The following is a 22,251-nucleotide window of genomic DNA, read 5'->3' as shown; positions in this document are numbered from 1 at the left end:
ACTTTAGACACTCAACTTCTGCACAATTCTTATCCCTTTCCATAATAACTTTGAAACTTGCAAAGTTATGGTCACTGTCCCCAAAATGTTCGCCCACTGACACTTCAACCACTTAAGTAGTTTCATTCCCTAGGCTTAGGAAAGCTCCATCTCTGATTGAGCTATCTACTTAATGGCACAAAAAAACACTTCTGGGTGCACTTTAAGATTCCACCCTGTGTAATTCTTTCACACTAAGCTGATCCCAGTTAATGTTAACAAAGTTGCAATTCCCTATACCTCTAACCCTGTTCCTTTCACCACCTCTCTGTGATTTGTTTGCATAGTCTGCTCTTCTATGTCCCTCTGATTTTTGGGAGACCTAGAGTAAAATCCCAGCAAAGTAACCCCCCCTTACTGCGGTGATGGTTTCCTTTATCAATAATGCAATGCCACCATCTCTCTTCTATCACCCCCTTATCATGCCTGAAACTTTTATACTCTGGAATGCTGAGCTATCTATCCTGCTCTTCCTTCAACCATGTCTTAGTAATTGTAACAATATCATATTCCCACATACTGATCAATGCTGGAAGTTTAACTGTTTTTACCACTCAGGCTTCTTGCATTAAAATAGATACAGTTCAGTTTACCTGTCCTCCCATGTGCCTTATCATACCTATGTTTTCTCATCTGCTGGACTGTCCTATTATTCCATCTACATCTGACTGTATCTTGCTCTTGACTTTATATCTACTTTCTGTTCTACCCCTCTGCCAAATTATTTTAAAATGTCCCAAACAGCAAAAGCAAGGATATGGTGTTGAGTTTCTTAAGTATTTTTGCAGCTGTCCTACCCAGGCTAGTGGGCAATATTCCATTATGCTCCTGACTGCTGTCTTGTATATAGTAGGCAAAAGACAAGATGTGAGTTACTTGATAAAGAATTCCTGTTGTCTGACCTGCTGTTGTAGCTGTTGCATTGATTTGGTTGGTTCGCTTCAGGTTTGGTCAATGGTAACCCTCAGGAGATTGGTGAGAGCGTCAGTGGTAGTAATACTAGTGAATGTCGAGAGAAGATGGACATATTCTGTCTTGTAAGGGGAAGACATTGCCTGGCATTTGTGTGGTGTAAATTTAATTTATCACTTCACAGCCCAAGCCTGAATGTTATCCAGATCTTCCTGTATATTAACATAGATTGCTTCAGTGTCTTAGAACTTGTGAATAGTGCTCAATACAATGCAATTATCAGCAAACATTCCTGCTTCTCACCTTATGATTAAAGGAACATCATTGAGCCTCAATACCACCATGAAGAACTCAGGCAGAGATGTCATGGAGCTTAGTTGATTGATCTCCAACAACCACAACATTCTTCCTTTGCGCTAAGTTTGCCTGCAATCAGTGAAGAGCTTTCCATCTGATTCCCATTGACTCAAATTTTGCTTGGGCTCCTTGATGCCACACTCAGTCCAATGTTGCAGTGATGTCAAGGACACTCACTCTCACCTCTGGAATGCGGCTTTTTTATCTACGTTTGGACCAAGTCTGTAAGCAATCTGGTGGAGTCCAAACTGGGTATCAGGGAGCAAGTTATTTCTCAGTGAGTACTGCTGGGTAGTACTGCCAATGATTCCTTCCATTACTTCACTGATAATTGAGATGGGTTGATAAGGAGGTTAGTGGATGGAGTAGATTTGATTTGTTTTTGTAGACAGGACATATCTGGGCAATTTAGCAGATTTTCAGACTGATACCAGTGTTGTCGCTGCAATGAAACAGCTGAGCTAGGGGTACAGTTAGTTCTGCAACACAAGTCTTCTTAGCTGGAATGTTGTCATGGCCCATAGCTTTAGCAGTATCCAATGCTTTCAACTGTTTCTTGATATCTCATGGTCATGAAAGGCTTTGGGATTATCTTCATGCATTAACTTTATACATACTTTATATAAATTTTATGTATTACTTAGATGTTTCTGTTTTAGTTTTAAGATTGTATACAACATTTTTACTTGTTTTAATTTTAAGTTTTTAATTAACTCAGTTTCAAGTACCAACAGTCACAATTAAAGCACACACATTATAAGATGGTTTCTTCAACTTGCCTTAATGAGAGTTCTGGAAGTTACACAATGCAAATTGATTTGGGTTATTCATTAGGTATACTATTACTGATGAGGTAAAAACAATGACTGCAGATGCTGGAAACCAGATTCTGGATTCGTGGTGATCAGGAATATGAAGGGCTTTTGCCCGAAACGTCGATTTCGAAGCTACTTGGATGCTGCCTGAACTGCTGTGTTCTTCCAGCACCACTAATCCAGAATACTATTACTAATATCATTCCCTCTCTTCGCTCGAAGAAGTGGAAGCGACATTAAACCACATCATTATTTCAGTGGAAAGTCATAAAAGCTATACGCTCATTCCTCGTTATCTGCAGATTCACTACCCATGGATCCACATACCTATGAGATTGGCCCCACACCCCATCTTTTTTGTAACTCATATATGCATCATTCTGATTGCTCAATCCTTCACAGGTGATAGGTAAGCGAATGAGGAATGGTATCCTAATTTGTTGTTATCTGTGGGAAATCCATGCTCCTGCCCCCCATGGTTTATGAGGATCTAATGTAATGAGGTTTGATCCCATGACATCTTGGAGAACCAGTCAGGAGGTAATGGGAAGTGACACCGGTAGATAAATGACCCCTTTAAGAAACCAATCAAAAATCAATCAAGCACTGCACAGCTAAACAGAGATCAGGAATGTAGTTGGGTTTTGCCTTGGAAAATGAGCAAGTTAATATTCTATGTTTTCCAACTCAAAGAATTCAAGTTTAAATTGTGCTGAAGATGTACAAAAGGATGCCAGCAACATTTCTGATCTAATGGTCCAGGCCTATGAGAATGGTAACAAATCCACAGTTGAAAGGTTATCAAGGCTAGGCAGCAATGTAGATTTGAGGTTGTAATCAGATTAACCATGATCTTGTTGAGTGGCAGCCTAGGCTCAATGGGCTGAATGGTCTCAATATGCTAGATGTTGACTCAACAGTAATGAAAGAGCAGAAATATATGATCACAAATGGTGTGGAACCTGAAGTTCAGTTTTTCTCTGTGATGGTAGAGCTATAAAGCTGGCGGTTGCCCTCAGTAAAATAATTTGTCTAATATAACAATAGTGATTGGTACTTGATTTAATTCATTGGTCATGAAAGGTTTTGGAATCTTCTGAAGGTATGGAAAGGCAAGAGTTAAATGCCCATGAAGGCCTATATGCACAAAAACATAAAACAAATGAACCATTGAAAGGCTGAAAAAAAGGCCTTTAAAGTGCTCAGACGTTTAAAAGTCTCCATTCAGGAAGTGTAAAGTTAGTTGGGACATGGAATGTTCCCTGGACTGCAGTCTGTATTGGAAGAAGTCAAAGAACCAAGTTGTTATATTGCTAGCAGTGATGAGAAACATACCATTTACAAAGCTTCTATCATAAAGGAAAACAGGACACAAAAAACAAGCCAAGAAAGTGACATCAGGAATAAATGAAAATACGGGAGGTTCATACTGATGTAAGAACTTTTATAAAGTATGTATATATTTGAAATAGAATAGCACCATGGCCCTTTTGGCTGATAAATGCCCTATGAAAATCAGAAAGATTCCAATTTCACGAGTGCAGGATTTGCTATTACGATGCTCCTATTCACCTCAGTGCTCGTGGGAGAGGAGCAGGAGAAGTCAACCATAGTTCCCATTAGACATTGTGAATCTATGACTGCATGTATGTAAGTGTGACATCTCCTTTCATCATGATCAAAATACCTGTGGAAATTCACCAACATCAAAAGTACCACCAGTTCTACAAAGAGCCTGGAGGGTACCAGTAATAATTTGATTCACTTTTATTTATGAATTCAGTTTCAATTAGCCCTGCAAAGTAAAATTCAAACAATCTCTTGGTCTCCTTTACTGCAACACCAATCACAGGTTTGCATGTATGCATATTGTATATGTACAGTATGCATATATATAGCAATGGCACAAGGTTAGTTCTGCACACAAGGTTAGTTCTGAAGGTGGGTCTGTTAACTCAGCTCAATGTCTGGCTTTAAATGCAGAGTAACACCAACAGTCTGTGTTCAATTCTCTGGACCATCTGAGGTTCCAATAAAGATCCCACCTTCCCAACCTTGACCCTCACCTGAGGAGTGGTGACCCTCAGGTTAAGTTCACCACCAGTTAACCCTTTGTCACGAGAGAGTGGCACTATGGTCCTCTGGCAATGTGACAACTTTACCTTAGAGGCACAACACATGCCTCCTATCTTAGCAAGGTCAGGGTCCAAAAAATATATTATTAACCATACTTCCAAATATGCTGAAATAAAAACAGGACATTTTGTCACAAAGATTTTGAGAAAAGGTTGTCAGCCTGGAATATAAACTCTTTCTCCCTTTGCAGATGTTACCTCACCTGAATATTTCCAGAATTTACTGTGTTTATCTCAATGGAAAGGCTTTTTTGAGTTGGAGTGTGCCATTTTCCATAGAATACCCAGCATCTGGCCTAATCTAGTAGCCATTAGGATTAATGCAATTGGATCAGTTAATTTTTTGGTCACTGGTGATCTCCAGGATGTTATTGGTGGAGGTTTTGATGGTCATAATATAATTGAGGGTCAAGGGGAAAAAAACAACAGGAGTCCCACTTTATATATTAAAAAGAAACATCAAACTAAAAGTTAAAAAGTTTAATTCAAAGATTACAATTCAATTTTAGAAAATCTAGAAAATCATATATACTCCAATAGTTTGTAAATAAAGAATATTCTACACACTACAGTTTATTGAAAACATCATTCAGTATTGAAACAGATTTGTCAATACATCTTTTTCAATTCTGCATTGAATTTTGTTTGCATATATTGCTTAGTTTCAATGTTCATTTTCTGACGAGCAGTAATAAACTGATTTAATATAAGAATTAAAATTAACCGTTCTGTTTGTGAATTTCCCAGCAATGAACAATCTATTTCCTCAAATGCTCCATCACAGTGAAATAATATGAGAAACAAAAAAACAGTTAATGTTTGTAATTAAAGAATATTGCAGCACCAATCAGTGAATAAATTCCTCAAGTCCATTGAGTCGCCAATAACTGCTCCCATATGGTTTCTGGTGAGGAGGCTGCCCAACTCATCCCCTTGAAGGAAGAAATTTGGGGCATGCTTTATTTATTTTTACTTTAAAATAATTTTAGTGGTCGTAACTTGGGACAAATGACCCTTTCCTTGCAGTTGCTTTTCTCATGGTTGGCAGCACATTTCTCTCTTTGTCTTCCCACAGATATGGTTCCAACTCACTTTTTTGATTATGTTGAATGTACACTTCTCTTTGCAGAACTTCAGCAATTCTATTGCACGTCTTTCATAGGTTGCCAAACACAGACTTTATGAATCAGACCTTTGACAATCTTGGTATGCTTGGTTAGGTGCCCTCTTCCTCTGCACTGCCTTAGGCTGATCTCATTCTTGGCAATGAGTTAACCTTTAGGCAGGACAACTCCCATGAAATGTGTGATTATTTTTTAATTCATTCACGGAATGAGGGCTTGCTGGTTAGGCCAGCATTTAATGCCCATTCCTAGTTGCCTTTATTTATTCATTCATTCATGGGATGAGTGCGTCGCTGGCTAATCGAGTATTTTATCCCCATCTCTAATTGCCCAGAGGGCAGTTAAGAGTCAACCACATAGCTGTGGATCTGGAGTCACATGTAGGCCAGACCAGATAAGGATGGCAGTTTCCTTCCCTGAAGGGCATTAGTGTACCAGATGGTTTTTTCCAACAATCAACGATGGATTCATGGTCATCATTAGACCCTTAATTCCAGATTTTTGTTGAATTCAAATTCCGCCATCTGCCGTGGCAGGATTCAAACCCAGGTCCTCAGAACATTACCTGGGTCTCTGGATTAACAGTCCAGTGATTATAACATCAGGCTGTTGCCTCTCCATTTGTCATTATACTTGTTTGTTATGTCTTTAGGACTGGAAATAACATCTTCCTAAAAATGCCAAGAACTATCTTTCTCCATGTAGCATCCTTGACAAATTGAGGAATTTGAAACGCATGCTGTTGTTATATTCTGAAATACACACTAACAGTCTGGCCAGCTGAGTGAACTAGTTCCAAAGTATACCAGATTGATCTTTGTGATAATCCATAATAGTTTCAATGGTCACCATTACTGAAACTAGTTGTTTTAATTAACTACAAAAAAAATCAAAAGCTAAACATGTTAATTAGTACTGAAGACTGTGTTTTAATGCTGTGCACCTGAAAGAAAGAAGCATTCTTAAACAATTGCTTTAAAAATCTTGCATTGCATGAGAGTTGTCCTGCCTCAACTCATTAAAGTTGGGATTGCCCAAATTCATTTAGTTGAGATCTTAGAAACAAAGGCAGCTGTTAGATGGCAAAGACTGAACTGAATCTAAAGACAGAACCCAATGTTGAAAGGATGGGGAGTGTTGCTGAACAAAGAGACCTTGGAGTGCAAGTTCACAGTTCTTGAAAGTAGAGTCACAGGTAGATAGGATAGTGAAGAAGGCATTTGGTATGCATACCTTTATTGGTCAGAGCATTGCGTACAAGAGTTGGGAGATCATGTTGCGGCTGTACAGGACATTGGTTAGGCCACTGTTGGAATATTGCGTGCAATTCTGGTCTCCTTCCTCTTGGAAAGATGTTGAGAAAATTGAAAGGGTTCAGAAAATATTTACAAGGATGTTGCCAGGGTTAGAGGATTTGAGCTATAGGGAGAGGCTGAACAGGCTGGGGCTGTTTTCCCTGGAGCAGCGGAGGCTGAGGGGTGACCTTATAGAGGTTTACAAAATTATGAAGGGCATGGATAGGGTAAATAGGCAAAGTCTTTTCCTTGGGGTGGGGGAGTCCAGAACTAGAGGGCATAGGTTTAGGGTGAGAGGGGAAAGATATAAAAGGGACCTAAAAGACAACTTTTTCACGCAGAGGGTGGTACATGTATGGAATGAGCTGCCAGAGGAAGTGGTGGAGGCTGGTACAACTGCAATATTTAAGAGGCATTTGGATGGGTATATGAAGAGGAAGGGTTTGGAGGGATATGGACTGGGTGCTGACAGGTGGGACTAGATTGGGTTGGGATATCTGGTCGGCATGGACGGGTTGGACCGAAGGGTCTGTTACCGTGCTGTGTATCTCGATGACTCTATGATAGCTTTTATCTGAGATCACCACCCAACCTCATGTAAATACTGTATGATGTATCAGAAATGTCACCAGTGATAGAAATAAAGCATGATTCCTTTACGTACTTAACATGTGGCCGCTGCCTTCTATAAGCTTGTATATTTTTCTTACAATCCTCTCAGCATTTTCAGTAAACTATCAAATATATATTACAATTAATTTTTGTGCAGGATAAAATATTAAAACTTTTGTGTTGAACATTATTACCAAAATGTGTTCATTATTATGATTAAAAATTCCAAAGACCCACAGATGCTGAAAATCAGAAACCAAAATAAAACATGCTAAAAATTTATCAGGTCAGGTAGCATCTGTGGAGAAAAAATAAAGTTAACATTTTGAGTTGGGTAATACAGTTCTCTCCACAGATGCTGCCAGATTATGATATCAGATAAACAAATATAAGAAATTATTTTTCATCTTCATTTTAATTCTTATAGTTTGTACACTAATTTTGCAATTTTCATTGTGCTTTTTGTAATGTTGTACTGCCTGGAATTTAACAGTTCAAATGACCTATGCAATGTACCGGAGGCTCTTGAAATGTAACATATGTCTTGCTTACTTCCCTACATGGATCTGTTACGATTGTGAGCAAACCACTTGAAGAATCGTTAAAAGGAATACAAATCCACCTTTTGTAATGGTATTCAAATCTGAAGTCAACATACCCTAGAGAGTGACTAGCTTTGAGTAAATGCACAACAACATTATTTCGAAATACAGCAGGGTGAAAGTTAAAGCAATGTCAGCTGTGGTTCAATGGTTAATGGTCTCACTGCTGGGTCAGTATGTTGGAGCTTTCAATGCCAACTTGAGTACAAGGTCAGGAATGACTCTTCAGTACTGCAGAGTTGAGGTGATGTCTTTTAGATGAGACCTTTAAAGCAAAGTCTATCAGATGGATTGAAGGGATCCCATGGCATGATATCCAAGAAGAATAGAGGTGTGCTGACCAATATTGATGCCTCAATTTAACATCATTGCAATGAATCAATTGCTCATCTTCATATGAATGTGGGAGTTTGCTGTGCACCAGTTGTTATGATTCCCACATTACAACAGCAACCAGTCCCAAGGATGTGAAAAGTGGCTATCTGTCTGTAAGCCTTTCTGTTATCAAGGGATAACTGATTGAGTCACAACTCTTTCAGCATTTACTTTGCATACATAATACTGAATATAATTTTCTTCCCAGAATGACGTTTTGATTCACAGATAGCAGAACTTACAGATTAACCAAAATAAATCGAAAAGGAAGCCTTACACAGGGCTCCTCTTTTATATCTCGAGAGTTCTTTGTGTGGTGACTGAGTAGAACTGATATGGCAAAGCACCTCCCTATTGACCTCCCTTCCTTAGAGTTTAGGTAACATTCTTCTGAGTGTAATAGTTAATAATCATCAAACTTTTGATAGCACTCCTGCAAAGATTCTTTGAGTGTCTAATTATGTTAAAAATGTATAAAAGAAATTTGACTTTATTTTGTAGAGGAACTGGACTGTTCATATTCAATTTGTTCCAAAGTTGTAATTACTAGCTTATCCTTGATGGATCATTGGTTCCTGAACAAGCCTCATTCTTATTCTCTTTCTCAGCTGGCTTTTCGTTTTCAAATTGATTCAAAATAGAGCATTCTTGATGTCACTGACCTTCCACGCTGTGTCGAATGCCATAGCCAAAATATATCAGTAAACCTGTTGAATGAAGTAAGAAATTTTACATTTCAGTATTAGTAAGTCAATGTGTGGCAAAGGACCAGAGAAGTTTCTCAGTTCACCCTCAACTAAGGAGCTGATTTCAACTCTCCTCCCAATGTGAACAGAAACAACCTGAACATGAACTGGTGTCACTCGCAGCATCAGTTACCCAATTATGACAACTAGCACCTTAAGAAATCAGAGCGGAAGCAAGGCATTCAGCCCATCAAGTCTGCTGGGCCATTCAATGAGATCATGTCTCATCTGATCACTCTGAAAACTACTTTCTTGGTTTTCCCCATAACATTTGATTCCCTCACTGGTTAAAAATGTATCTACCTTAACCTTTAATATACTTAATGATCCAACCTCTACAGTACTCTGCAACAAAGGATTCTGCAAGTTCACTACCATCTTGAACAAGGGGACAACATTTGCTGTCCTCCAGTCAATAGTGCCAGAAGACTGGAGGATAGCAAATGTTGTTGCCTTGTTCAAGAAGGGGAATAGAGACAACCCTCATAATTGTAGACCAGTGAGCCTTACTTCTGTTGTGGCCAAAGTTTTGGAAAGGATTAGAAGAGATAGAATTTATAATCACCTAGAAAGGAATAATTTGGTTAGGCATATCCAACATGGTTTTGTGAAGGGTAGGTCATGCCTCACAACCTTACTGAGTTCTTTGACAAGATGACCAAACAGGCGGATGAGGGTAAAGCAGTTGATGTGGTGTATATGGATTTCAGAAAAGAATTTGATAAGATTCCCCACAGTAGCCTATTGCACAAAATATGGAGACATGGGATTGAGAGTGACTTAGCAGTTTGGATCAGAAATTGGCTAGCTGTAAGAAGACGGAGGGTGGTGGTTGATAGGAAATGTTTATCTTGGAGTTCAATTACTAGTGGTGTACAGCAAGGATCTGTTTTGGGACAACTGCTGTTTTTCATTTTTGTAAATGACCTGGATGAGGGTGTTGAAGGATGGGTTAGTACATTTGCAGATGACACTAAAGTCAGTGGGATTGTGGACAGTGAGAAAAGATGTTGTAGGTTACAGAGGGACATAGATAAGCTGCAGAGCTGGGCTGTGAGGTGGCATTGGAGTTTAATGTGGAAAAGTGTGAGGTGATTCACTTTGGAAGTAGTAACTGGAATACAGAGTACTGGGCTAATGATAATATTCTTGGTAGTGTGGATCAGCAGAGAGATTTCAGTGTCCATGTGCATAGATCCCTGAAAGTTGCCACCCAAGTAGATTGGGTTGTTAAGAAGGCATACAGCATGTTAGTTTTTATTGGTAATGGGATTGAGTTTCAGAACCATGAGGTTATGTTGCAGCTGTACAAAACTCTGGTATGGCTGCACTTAGAGTATTGCGTACAGTTCTGGTTGCCACATTATAGGAGGAATGTGGAAGCATTGGAAAGGATTCAGAGATTTACCAGAATGTTGCCTGTATGGCAGGAAGGCCTTATGAGGAAAGGTTGAGGGACTTGATGCTGTTTTTGTTAGAGAGAAGAAGGTTAAGAGGTGATTTAATAGAGGGATACAAGATGATCAGAGGATTAAATAGGATGGACAGTGAGAGCCTTTTTCTTTGGATGGTGATGGCTAGCACAATGGGACATAGCTTTAAATTGAGGGGTGATAGATATAGGACAGATGTCAGAGGTAGGTCCTTTACTCAAGGTGTAGTAAGGATGTGGAATGCTCTGCCTGCAACAGTAGTGGACTTGCCAACATTAAGGGCATTTAAATGGTCATTGGATATACATATGGATGATAATGGAACTGTGTAGGTTAGATGGGCTTTAGATTGGTTTCACAGGTTGTGGTGCAACATCGAGGGCTAAAGGGCTTCTACTGTGCTATAATGATGTACGTTTTATCTGAGAGAAGAAATCCCTCCCATCTCTATTTTAAAAGTGCAATCCCTTATTCTGAGATTATGTCCCCTAGGCTGAGATTGCCCTACAAGGAGAAACAACCTTTCTGCATCAACCCTGTCAAAATTCCCTGAGAGGTTTGAATGCTTTAACCATCTTGGGAAGATACAGAGAGCCGGCTGGGAGGTTACTGGAAACATGCAACTTGAGGCACAGTGACTCATACATGACCATAACTGCAATGTCAAGGTATAAATGCTCAGAGTCTGCCTAGTAGCAATATTTATGAGGTACCTGTGACCATTTATTGATGAGCTGAATCTCAGCATTAACACTCTTGCCTCTGATGGGGCATCATGGTCTGCCTCAGTGATTGCTTCTGTTATGACTGTTATGGGGCGTCACGGTGGCTCAGTGGTTAGCACTGCTGCCTCACAGCACCAGGGTCCCAGGTTCAATTCCAGCCTCAGGTGACTGTCTGTGTGGAGTTTGCACATTCTCCCCATGTCTGCGTGGGTTTCCTCCGGGTGCTCCGGTTTCCTCACCAGTCCAAAAGATGTGCAGGGCAGATAAATTGGCCGTGCTAAATTGTCCATAGTGTTAGGTGCATTAGTCAGAGGGGAAATGTGTCTGGGTGGGTTACTCTTCAGAGGGTTGGCATGGACTTGTTGGGCTGAAGGGCCTGTTTCCACACTGTAGGGAATCTAAACTAATCTAATCACCTTCCAACACCACCAAGACAGTCCTGCTCCTGAATGTTTCTGAGCGATAATCTTGTCGAGTTTCATTCAACAAGCACTGGTTGTGTAATTTCACAACCCCAACCCCACTTATGCACCACCGTCCTTTCTCTGCTACATTGAAGTTTATTTACAGGCTTCTTCCACTCCCTCCTGGCTACCCACAATACAACACAAATGATCTTCCCACATTCTCACTCCCTGTGACTACTTCTGAGTACTGCACCAACATGTGGCTTGTCTCCCCCAAGTTCTGACAGCACAGAGCCATGCATGTGATTCTTGCTTCACATGATCTTGACCCCTTACTGACTCTCCCACTCTCCTGTTTAGTTCATGGAGTCTACTCTCTATCGCCTTCTCCAACACTGTGTCCTTTGATTTCCATTTCAGTGACTCTGAATTGTCCTGAGTGAACTCAATGAAACCTTACAATAAACCCCTCTCCTTTTGCTGAGCATAATTGAAAGCTGCTTCCTAACATCTCTTGGAATTGCATTTGCTTGGAATGTTACAATTCAGTGATTGCTGGCTTCTGAGCATAGCCAAATGCCTACAAATAGAGTATTTCATCACAGAATATAATGGGGAACATCAAGAAGCAGACAATCATAGCACATTCAAGTACCAGAATTAGGTGAATAACTTGGCACAATCTACACTGAATCAAAATAATAAATTACTGAGGAAAATGTCACTTGATCTAGCCCTGAACAGCCTAGGAATTTCTACACTTGTTCTACACTTTATCTTTGACTGAGCAAATCAGTTCAAAATCAGTTAACTTTTTTATTATTCATTCACAGGATGAGGATGTCATTGGCTAGGCCAGTATTTATCGCCCATCCATAATTGCCCAGAGGATAGTTAAGAGTAAACCACATTGCTGTGGGTTTGGAGTCACATGTAGGTCAGACTGGGTAAGGATGGCAGTTTCCTTCCCTAAAGGGCATTTAATGAACCAGATGAGTTTTTCCTGACAATTGAATCATGGGTTTAGATCAGAGTGGTGCTGGAAAGCACAGCAGGTCAGACAGCATCCGAGGAACAGGAAAATCAACGTTTCGGGCAAAAGCCCTTCCTCAGATGCTGTCTGACCTGCTGTGCTTTTCCAGCACCACTCTGACCTAAACTCTCATTTCCAGCATCTGCAGTCCTCACGTTTGCTAAATGAATCATGGTCCTCTTTGGACTCTTAATTCCAGATTCTTCATTGAAATCAAATCTCATTGTTTGCCACAGCACATGATCTGGGTCTTTGGATTGACAATCCAGATTTAATATCACTAGGCCATCATCTCCCCCACAAAGTAACTTGCTGCTGCCTATAATAGACTAAAATATTATAAGTATTGACTGAATTGCAATATTAACTACTCAAACTGTGGTGAAGGTTCTTACCAATTGCTATCCAAACAGAGAAGCGAATCCAGATGTCTGCACTCAACTGCACCGTCAGGTAAATGTTTATCAAAATACTGAATATTGGCAGGAATGGTACACACGGCACCTTTTAAAATACAGCAAAGCATACAAGTCAGGATACACGAACAAGACTCGCGGATGGTGAAGTATACAACATTTAACAGTACAGCATCCCCTTGTTATAATTCAGATCATGATCAAACCATTAAAGTTCAAGTAAGTCATTAATGAAGATAAATTTGTATAGGTTATTAATGCCACAAGCAATGAAATAAAAATTATGGATGCCTGTCTGAATTTTATGGCATTCTTCAATTATCCAGTTAGTATCTAAATAAATGTAATCTTTCCAGGGTCTCTGTGGACAGCACCATCTCAAATAATAGGAAATAGCAGCAATGAAAATCACCAAACATCAGTGCAACCTATCATAATTGAAGATTCTTTTCTCTATCATCACTTATAACCATGATACACAATTAAATACAATTCATAATGCTGTACAACCAATTAAGTTGAATTTACATAATTTCCTTAATGTAATACAACATTCCTAGGTGCACCAAAAAAGCATAAGTGACCAAACTTGACACCAAGCTACAAAAGATATATTAGCAGTGGTGACCAAAGGTTTGTGCAAAAGATAGATTTAAAAGAATATCTTAAAGGAGTACGGAACAAGAGGAGAGTTAAGAGATTTAGAAAGGCCAGCTCAGTCTTAGAGACTAAGCAGTTCACAACATGGCCACCAATAGGAGTGTAGAGATAGGGAAAGTTGAAGCGACGGATGGGTCTGACAAGAAACATAAGAAATAGGAGCAAGTGTAGGTAATTCCTCTCTTCAAACTGACTCTACTATTCAACATGATCAGAGCTGATTATCTACTTAAGCAACACTTTCCTGCACTATACCCATTTCTCTTGATGCCTTCAGCATCCAAAAATCTATTGATCTCTGACTAGACTATACTCAATGACTGAGCATTTAGGACTCCATCCAAGTAGAAAATTCCAAAGGTTTTCAATGCTTTGAGTGAAAAATACTCAGCTCAATTGTGATGAAGGTTCATAATATGTTATTACTGTTTGAGAGCTTGGGTCCCAAAGTAGGAGAACAATGTAAAAAGCTTTAAGTTCAAGTTATATTCTTATGTTATGTGTTAAGCAAGAGAAGACATAGGTTTTATTTTAATTTTAGAGTGAATGCAGAAATTTGCTGAAAAGAAATCAATCACAACTGAACAAGGAGCTTTAGCACAGAGACGGGATGACTCTTCACTGAAATTTGAAAGTTCATATAGTCATTCAGGGAGGTAGCATTGTATCTTTCTGATATTTGTAATAAGACCTTTTAAATAGTCCTGAGTGCATCATTGTTCATGCTTTCCATTTATGCACAATAAACTTCTATGTCATTTTGTTGAAAATACATCGGCAACCTGTTGTGAATATGTTCAGTGACTGATGATCGTGACAAATGCCAAAAAAAAAGCAAGCTTATGGTCTATCAAGCCAGACATCTGACCTCCAGCATTACCATTAGCTGGAATCATATCACAGTACTAAGTAATCAGTCCCTGAGACTATATTCCTCAGTTCTGGACTCCCCAGGCAGGAGAAACATTCTGGATTAGTGGTGCTGGAAGAGCACAGCAGTTCAGGCAGCATCCAAGTAGCTTCGAAATCGACATTTCGGGCAAAAGCCCTTCATCAGGAATAAAGGCAGTGAGCCTGAAGCGTGGAGAGATAAGCTAGAGGAGGGTGGGGGGTGGGGAGAAAGTACAATGGGTAAGTGGGGGAGGGGATGAAGGTCAAGGAGGAGAGGGCAGAGTGGATAGGTGGAAAAGAAGATAGGCAGGTAGGACAAGTCCGGGCAAGTTATGGGGACAGTTACTGAGCTGGAAGTTTAGAACTAGGGTGAGGTGGGGGAAGGGGAAATGAGGAAACTATTGAAGTCCACATTGATGCCCTGGGGTTGAAGTGTTCCTAGGCGGAAGATGAGGCGTTCTTCCTCCAGGCATCTGGTGGTGAGGGAGCGGCGGTGAAGGAGGCCCAGGACCTCCATGTCCTCGGCAGAGTGGGAGGGGGAGTTGAAATGTTGGGCCACGGGGCGGTGTGGTTGATTGGTGCGGGTGTCCCGGAGATGTTCCCTAAAGCGCTCTGCTAGGAGGTGCCCAGTCTCCCCAATGTAGAGGAGACCGCATCGGGAGCAACGGGTACAATAAATGATATTAGTGGATGTGCAAGTAAAACTTTGATGGATGTGGAAGGCTCCTTTAGGGCCTTGGATAGAGGTGAGGGAGGAGGTGTGGGCGCAGGTTTTACTGTTCCTGCGGTGGGAATTCCTCCACCTCCACCGGATCTCATCCCAGGAGGACCAGTTCCACCACAGAACACACCTGGGCCTCCTTCACCGCCGCTCCCTCACCACCAGACGCCTGGAGGAAGAACGCCTCATCTTCCGCCTCGGAACACTTCAACCCCAGGGCATCAATGTGGACTTCAACAGTTTCCTCATTTCCCCTTCCCCCACCTCACCCTAGTTCTAAACTTCCAGCTCAGTAACTGTCCCCATAACTTGTCTGGACTTGTCCTACCTGCCTATCTTCGTTTCCACCTATCCACTCCACCCTCCCCTCCTTGACCTATCACCTTCATCCCCTCCCCCACTCACCCATTGTACTCTATGCTACTTTCTCCCCACCCCCACCCTCCTCTAGCTTTTCTCTCCATGCTTCAGGCTCACTGCCTTTATTCCTGATGAAGGGCTTTTGCCCGAAATGTCAATTTCGAAGCTACTTGGATGCTGCCTGAACTGCTGTGCTCTTCCAGCACCACTAATCCAGAATCTGGTTTCCAGCATCTGCAGTTATTGTTTTTACCTAGGAGAAACATTCTGCCAGTATCCGCCATGTCAGATTCCTTATATATTTTATAAATCAATACGATCATTTTTCAGTCTTTTAAACTCCAATGATTGTAGGCCTCTACTCAAAATTTCCTCCTTGAATAATCCCCTCATCAATGAGTCAATCTAACATACCTTTGTTACACTCTGACCCAGGCCAGAATATGGTTTTAAATATGCTGACTAAAACTGTATATCCACTAACTCATCAATGTAATCTCTACAAGGCCCTATAAAATTGCAACAAGGTTGCTCATTTGCATTCACCTGGTAATATGTTGTGGATCTGTTCGCGGATCTGTTTTGTGCAGTCCTTGCTTGGGATGAGCAAAACCAATGTAGTGTACAAAGTCCCATGCAAGGACTGCACAAAACACTACATAGAACAAACAGGAAGATAGCTAACGATCCGCATCCATGAACACCAACTAGCCACGAAACGACACGACCAGCTATCCTTAATAGCCACACATGCAGATGACAACCAACATGAATTTGACTGGGACAACACTATTATTATAGGGCAAGCCAAACAGAGAACAGCCAGGGAATTCCTAGAGGCATGGCACTCATCCACAGATTCAATCAATAAGCACATCGACCTGGACCCAATATACCGGCCACTGCAGCGGACAGCTGGAACTGACAACCGGAAGCAGCAGAGACAAGCCACTATAAATGCCGGAGGAAACATCACAGAAGCGCTTCACAGGAGGCTCCCAAGCACTGAGGATGTCACCTAGACAGGGGACGAAACGTCTGCAACACAAATTCCCAGCTCGGTGAACAGAACCACAACAACGAGCACCCGAGCTACAAATCTTCTCCCAAACTTTGAACCTGGTAATATATTTGATTCTGCTGTTACGTACTAAATATGAGTGTCATCTTTCTCTAATTTGTACATAAGATCCCTTGAAATATCAGCATTTCTTATACTCTCACCATTTTTGAAATGTTCTGCTTTTTTATTTTTCTTAACTAGATAATTTCACATTTCGCCACGTTATATTCCACCAAAAAAGCCCTTTCCTACTGAATTTATCTGAATAAATCAAAGAATCATAGAACTCCTACAGTGTGGATCAGGCCATTCAGCCCATCCAGTGCAAACAAACCCTCTGAAGAACATCCCACCCAGACCCACCCCTCTACCCTATCCCTATAGCCTCTGCATTAACCATGGTTAATCCACGTAGCCTGCACAGCTCTGGACTCTATGGACAATCTAGCATGGCCAGTCCATCTAACCTGCACATCCTGGATTTTTTTTTCAGTCTCTGATTGTCTTGATCACAACACACTTTCCCACTTAATTTTAGGTTATCAGCAAACCAGCTCAAACCTGGTCCCCGCAGGTATGTTATATCATGGTTCCACACGCATGAGTGTTTATTATCTATGGTCCCATAGCTCCAGAAAGAAGTAAATCTTTATCCAAACCTTCAATTTGCTAGTTAAGAATGGAAACAAAAGCAGGTGTTTTCTTATAAACATGATTCAGTTATGACACAATTTCACTTTTGGGGCCCTAGCATCCAACTTATAACAGATTCCCCCTGTCAATTCTTTGTAGGTTATCAATAACCTGCCAACCCAAAACTGAAATATTTGTTCCTTCACTATTTCTATCCTTAATCAATCCTCAATACATGTTAATATATTACCCCTAAGCTCATGAGAGCTAATTTTGTACAACAAATTCTTGTACAGCATTCTATCAAAAGCTTTTTGGAAAATCCAAAAATGCTGCACTCGCTGGTCCCTCATACCTAGCCTAATTGTTACTTTCCCAAAAAAAAATTCAGCATATTTTATCAAAGATTTCTTCCCTTTCATGAATCCATGTTCAGTCTGCTGAGTTATATTATGATTGTCTAAGTATTGGACTATTGTTGGATTCTCGCATTTCTTGTTCTACTGATGTCAAGCTAATAGGCCTAACATTCCCTATTTACTCTTTTCGTATTTGCTTGAACAGTGGAGTTATTTTCAATATCTTCCGATCCATAGGTGCCATACTAGATTCTATGAAATTTGATGAGTTCAAATTAAATGATGATGCAAAATGGGAGGCTGATCAAGAACATCGGTGGTGTATTAATGATGTCATTAGAATAGGCATCTAGAGGCCCAAGCTACTGGTCTAAGGATCATAGACTCACATCCCACCATGTAGCTGTTAGAATTTAAATTTAATTACAAAAAACAATTTACAAGGATGTTGGCAGGGTTGAAGGATTTGAGCTATCGGGAGAGGTTGAATAGGCTAGGGCTGTTTTCTCTGGAGCATCGGAGGCTGAGGGTTGACCTTATAGAAATTTATAAAATCATGAGGGGCATGGATAGGATAAATAGACAAAGCCTTTTTCCTGGGGTGGGGAGTCCAGAACTAGAGGGCATAGGTTTAGGATGAGAGGGGAAAGATATAAAATAGACCCAAGAGGCAATTTTTTCACATAGAGGATGATACATGTATGGAATGAGCTGCCAGTGGAAGTGGTGGAGGCTGGTACAATTGCAACATTTAAGAGGCATCTGAATAGGTATATGGATAAGAAGGGTTTGGAGGGATATGGGCCAGGTGCTGGCAGGTGGGACCAGATTGGGTTGGGATATCTGGTCGGCATGGATGAGTTGGACCGAAGGGTCTGTTTCTGTGATGTACATCTCTATGACTTTATGACTTCATAAATCTCAATTCATTTACATAAATCAAAAATTGAAAGGTAGTTTCAGTTTCATTTTTGGAGAAATGTTCACTGTAATGTTCCTCAGGAAAACAAGTCTGTTGTCCTCATGTTGTTTTTACCTGATCTGACCTAAATGTGATTTCAGGCCCACAACAGTATGGTGGACTCATAAGACCATAAGGCTATATGTTAACCATATGAGCATATATCAACTGGGCATAAGACCAATTAGTGATGGGCAACATATGTTGTCCTTACCAGTGGTGCCAACATCCTACCAAAGGATTTTTTAAGAAGTGAAAATTTCTACTCAACCAAAGTTGAATAAGTAGCGTGACAAATCAGCAGCAATAGAAAGGTTGCGAGGTGGTTGTAAAGTAGACCTGGTATCTTCAATGCTAATGTGGAACCCAATGTTGTGTTTGGGGATGTAATTGTAGAAGAGCCGTAAGGAGATGTGACATAGGAGGAGGCCTAAGATAGACTGATTAAATAAATTCAGGTGTACAGATGTTGCACTGGAAAAACACTATGTAAATACAAACAGAGTTATAGTCATCGAGTCATAGATGTCTATAACATGGAACAGGCCATTCAGCCTAATTTGCCAATGGCACCGTTTTCACAAGTAAACTAGTTAGTGGAGCGGTGGCAATGTCCCCACATCTGGACCATTTGGTCTGCATTCACATCCAATCTCACGTTTATGAAACCATGAAGATGTATCATAACACATTGAAGCAGGTTACATAAAACTTTATTTTTGATCGCTTTACCTTAATGCTTTAGCTGTTTGAAATGCTGCCATTTTTTTCCACAGGTACCTTCTCAAATGTGTCCACTAAAAATAAAGCTGATGAAAGAATCCAAACACCATTTACCACATAATTGAAATGTTTAATCAAGAAGTTTTGCCCTCCTGAATCAACATTTTAACTTTTATTTTTCCTGCCGTCGACATACCATAAATGAGGCTTTCTTCTGGTTTTGAGGTTGTCTCCAGATAATAAATACTGTGACTGCTAATATCAACAGGACCGGCACCAAGCAACCAAGACTCCAGCTCTCTGCTGCAATGATTGAATCCAGCCTAAGAGTGATCATTGCACTTAGAATGCAAATTAAAATGACTGATAAGAGAGAAGTAAGAAGACATAGTTACAACCTCTTCATGATATACAATGATTCATGATATAGCATTCTAATGGTCTAATTTCCTCTGAGCATTTTATTACATTAATAATAGCACCAGCAGGGATTTTATGTTTGCACATTAACTGTATGCTAATAACATTGCACAGTGGAAGTTAATCCCTTCATAAAATATAGTTTAAAATAGACAACATTGTATTAGTAAAATCCAAACTTCAAAAGAAACAGAGTCCAACACTCTCAATAACTCTATAGAAGGGTGGGCGCTGCAGGTGATGGAGTGCTTTAATTTCCCCTTCCAACTCCATTTTGATTTAGTCCCCCTCCCTCTCTCTACCTTTCCCTCACTTTTGTTATTGTTGCACTTCCCAAGGATTTGCATGTTAATTAATTTGAAACATGGGTGATTTAATGATAGAAGATAATGGAGAAAATAAAATCAAGGATGATTCAGTAATGGGAAATAAAATGTTCAGTTGTACATTAAAATACTTCTGGATATAAATGAAAGTAAGAAACAGAGTGGATGGGAAGCTAAAATGGGTCTGTTTCCTGTTCCATTCACATTGAGTTCCGATGTTAATGGTGCTTGTATTGGTGGTGGATGAGGCATCTGTATAAAAGCTAACCAGACTCTTAATGTGTTGAAAGGACGTCCCTGGTGTGGGAGTGGGTGGAACTCAACTTGGAGTCTTCTAGATGCAAATCGTGGTTTCCAACGCCTTTGCAACTGAGAAATGAGTAAGACATCACAACACTGGCCTTGTGGTAACAAACCGGTCTGAAGACCAAAGGGATCTATCCATATGTGTTTGAAACACCACTCCATGGTGGCAGCAGGAGGATCTATGATATGCTAGCAGTTATAACTTGTACCATGCTATGAGCTATGTATTAAATTGCTGACCAGACCTTTGACACTTCAGTGACTCTGATACTTTCAAGTTCCTTTGAGTACTCACCTGTTAGTCCCACACAACATGTAACAATACTTGATGACTGTGGTGATGGGAATTGAAGAGGAATTACCAATAAGTTAATGTTGAAAGATTCCTTTGGGGACTCTGTAGTGTGTTCACATTGTTTCTCTTCATTCAATTCAATGCCAACATTCTTACTAAAGTCTGGTTGGTACCTGTTGCAAAAAAAAACCATTCTTTTCTTGGTAAGTGGGGTCTCTTTCCAGACAAGGGTGGGGCATATAGATTGAACTTCCAGCAACCTAGAAATATTATGTTTACCTCAAAATAATGATACATATTGCCACCAATGTGTAGGCCAGAAGTGTTCCAATGGACATCATATCAACCAGTGTCTTCAGATCAAATAGGCATACCATTACAGCTAAGAAAAGCAGACAATAACTGAAAAATGATTTCTGTTTAGCATTCAGGTTAAATAACATACATTGTAAACACTTAGGAAAATTGAACATTATCCTTTCTGTCTGAACTCTTAAATCTCTTTAATGTTTAAGAACGAAGCATAGTCTGGAGAAAGCTGGATTTTAAGCCCACCGAGTCTATTCCAATCAAAGTCCATATGAAACTATTTCATAATGCCACACATTCTTATAGATGCTATCAATCCCCTAATTTACAGATCTCTGAGATCGCCTCCTATTACCCTGAGAAAATCTCAAGCAATATTAGACTGATTAGGACTCTACACAGCGTCCACATCTTTTGAACAACGGATTGTGTTCCTATATTAACTCAGGAAATGTTCACAGAATAAATGATAGCAACAGCTATGATCTAAAATTATCAAGTAAATGTTGGAAAATTATTAATAGATTCTGACCCTGACCCCCCAGGTGGAAAACAGACTTTCCTTATGGTTTTAATGGTGATTTTTATTTTTATTTGGATTGCGAAGAATTCCGTATTCAATTATACACGGCAGGCAGGTTCTAATAGATAGAAGGCCAATCAGACAGCTTCCAGCTTCATAGGAGAAGGTGTCTTCAGTCAAGAGTAAGTAAGTGAGAGGTAGCTCAAGTTGCAGTCTGCTACTTTTCAAAAATATATTCAGAAAGTACAAAAAAGCAGCCAGGCCACCACTGGTGAGGTGGAGGGGGTGTGCCCCTTGACAAATGTCATCTGGAGGGAAGGACAGAGAGGCTGGAGGTCTCCCTAGAGTATTAGCACCCTGAACTGCATACTTAGTGGCTTCTTCCAAGCAATCTATTTCCCCCCTCTTCACCCACTACATCAGAAACTGAAAGTTGATTAGAAAATTTGAGTCAGCCTCTTAAAATTACCTCTAACAAGCTTCTTAACGAGCTTCATGGCCAAAGTAGTGCTGGGTAAATAAGCACTACTGCTATTAGGTGGGAAAAAAATAAAACAGGAGTTTCAGACTCTCCTCATGGGGTGGCATGGTGGCTCAGTGGTTAGCACACTGTTGCCTCACAGCACCAGGGACCCAGGATTGATTCCTCGGGCGGCTGTCTGTGTGGAGTTTGCA

The 22,251-nt window shown here is 40.3% G+C and overlaps 1 protein-coding gene across 1 annotated transcript in view; it reads right to left on the bottom strand.

Moving 5' to 3' along the window:
* Nucleotides 1-8,148: 8,148 nt before the first annotated feature.
* The window catches only part of LOC140491781 (cationic amino acid transporter 2-like), a 58,773-nt gene continuing 44,670 nt past the window's right edge, over nt 8,149-22,251 (bottom strand). Inside the window, exons 9-13 of the mRNA XM_072590184.1 lie at nt 21,024-21,126; nt 20,745-20,917; nt 19,594-19,760; nt 13,006-13,114; nt 8,149-8,973 (exon numbers count right to left, since the gene is read on the bottom strand). Of these exons, the coding sequence (XP_072446285.1) occupies nt 8,921-8,973; nt 13,006-13,114; nt 19,594-19,760; nt 20,745-20,917; nt 21,024-21,126 (605 nt within the window). The 3' untranslated portion in view covers nt 8,149-8,920. The remainder of the gene's footprint in view (nt 8,974-13,005; nt 13,115-19,593; nt 19,761-20,744; nt 20,918-21,023; nt 21,127-22,251) is intronic.

Source organism: Chiloscyllium punctatum, chromosome 20 (genome assembly GCF_047496795.1).
Source record: "Chiloscyllium punctatum isolate Juve2018m chromosome 20, sChiPun1.3, whole genome shotgun sequence".
Taxonomy (NCBI): domain Eukaryota; kingdom Metazoa; phylum Chordata; class Chondrichthyes; order Orectolobiformes; family Hemiscylliidae; genus Chiloscyllium; species Chiloscyllium punctatum.
Note: the sequence above shows the minus strand (reverse complement) of the source record. Positions and strands in the feature narration are given on the sequence as shown.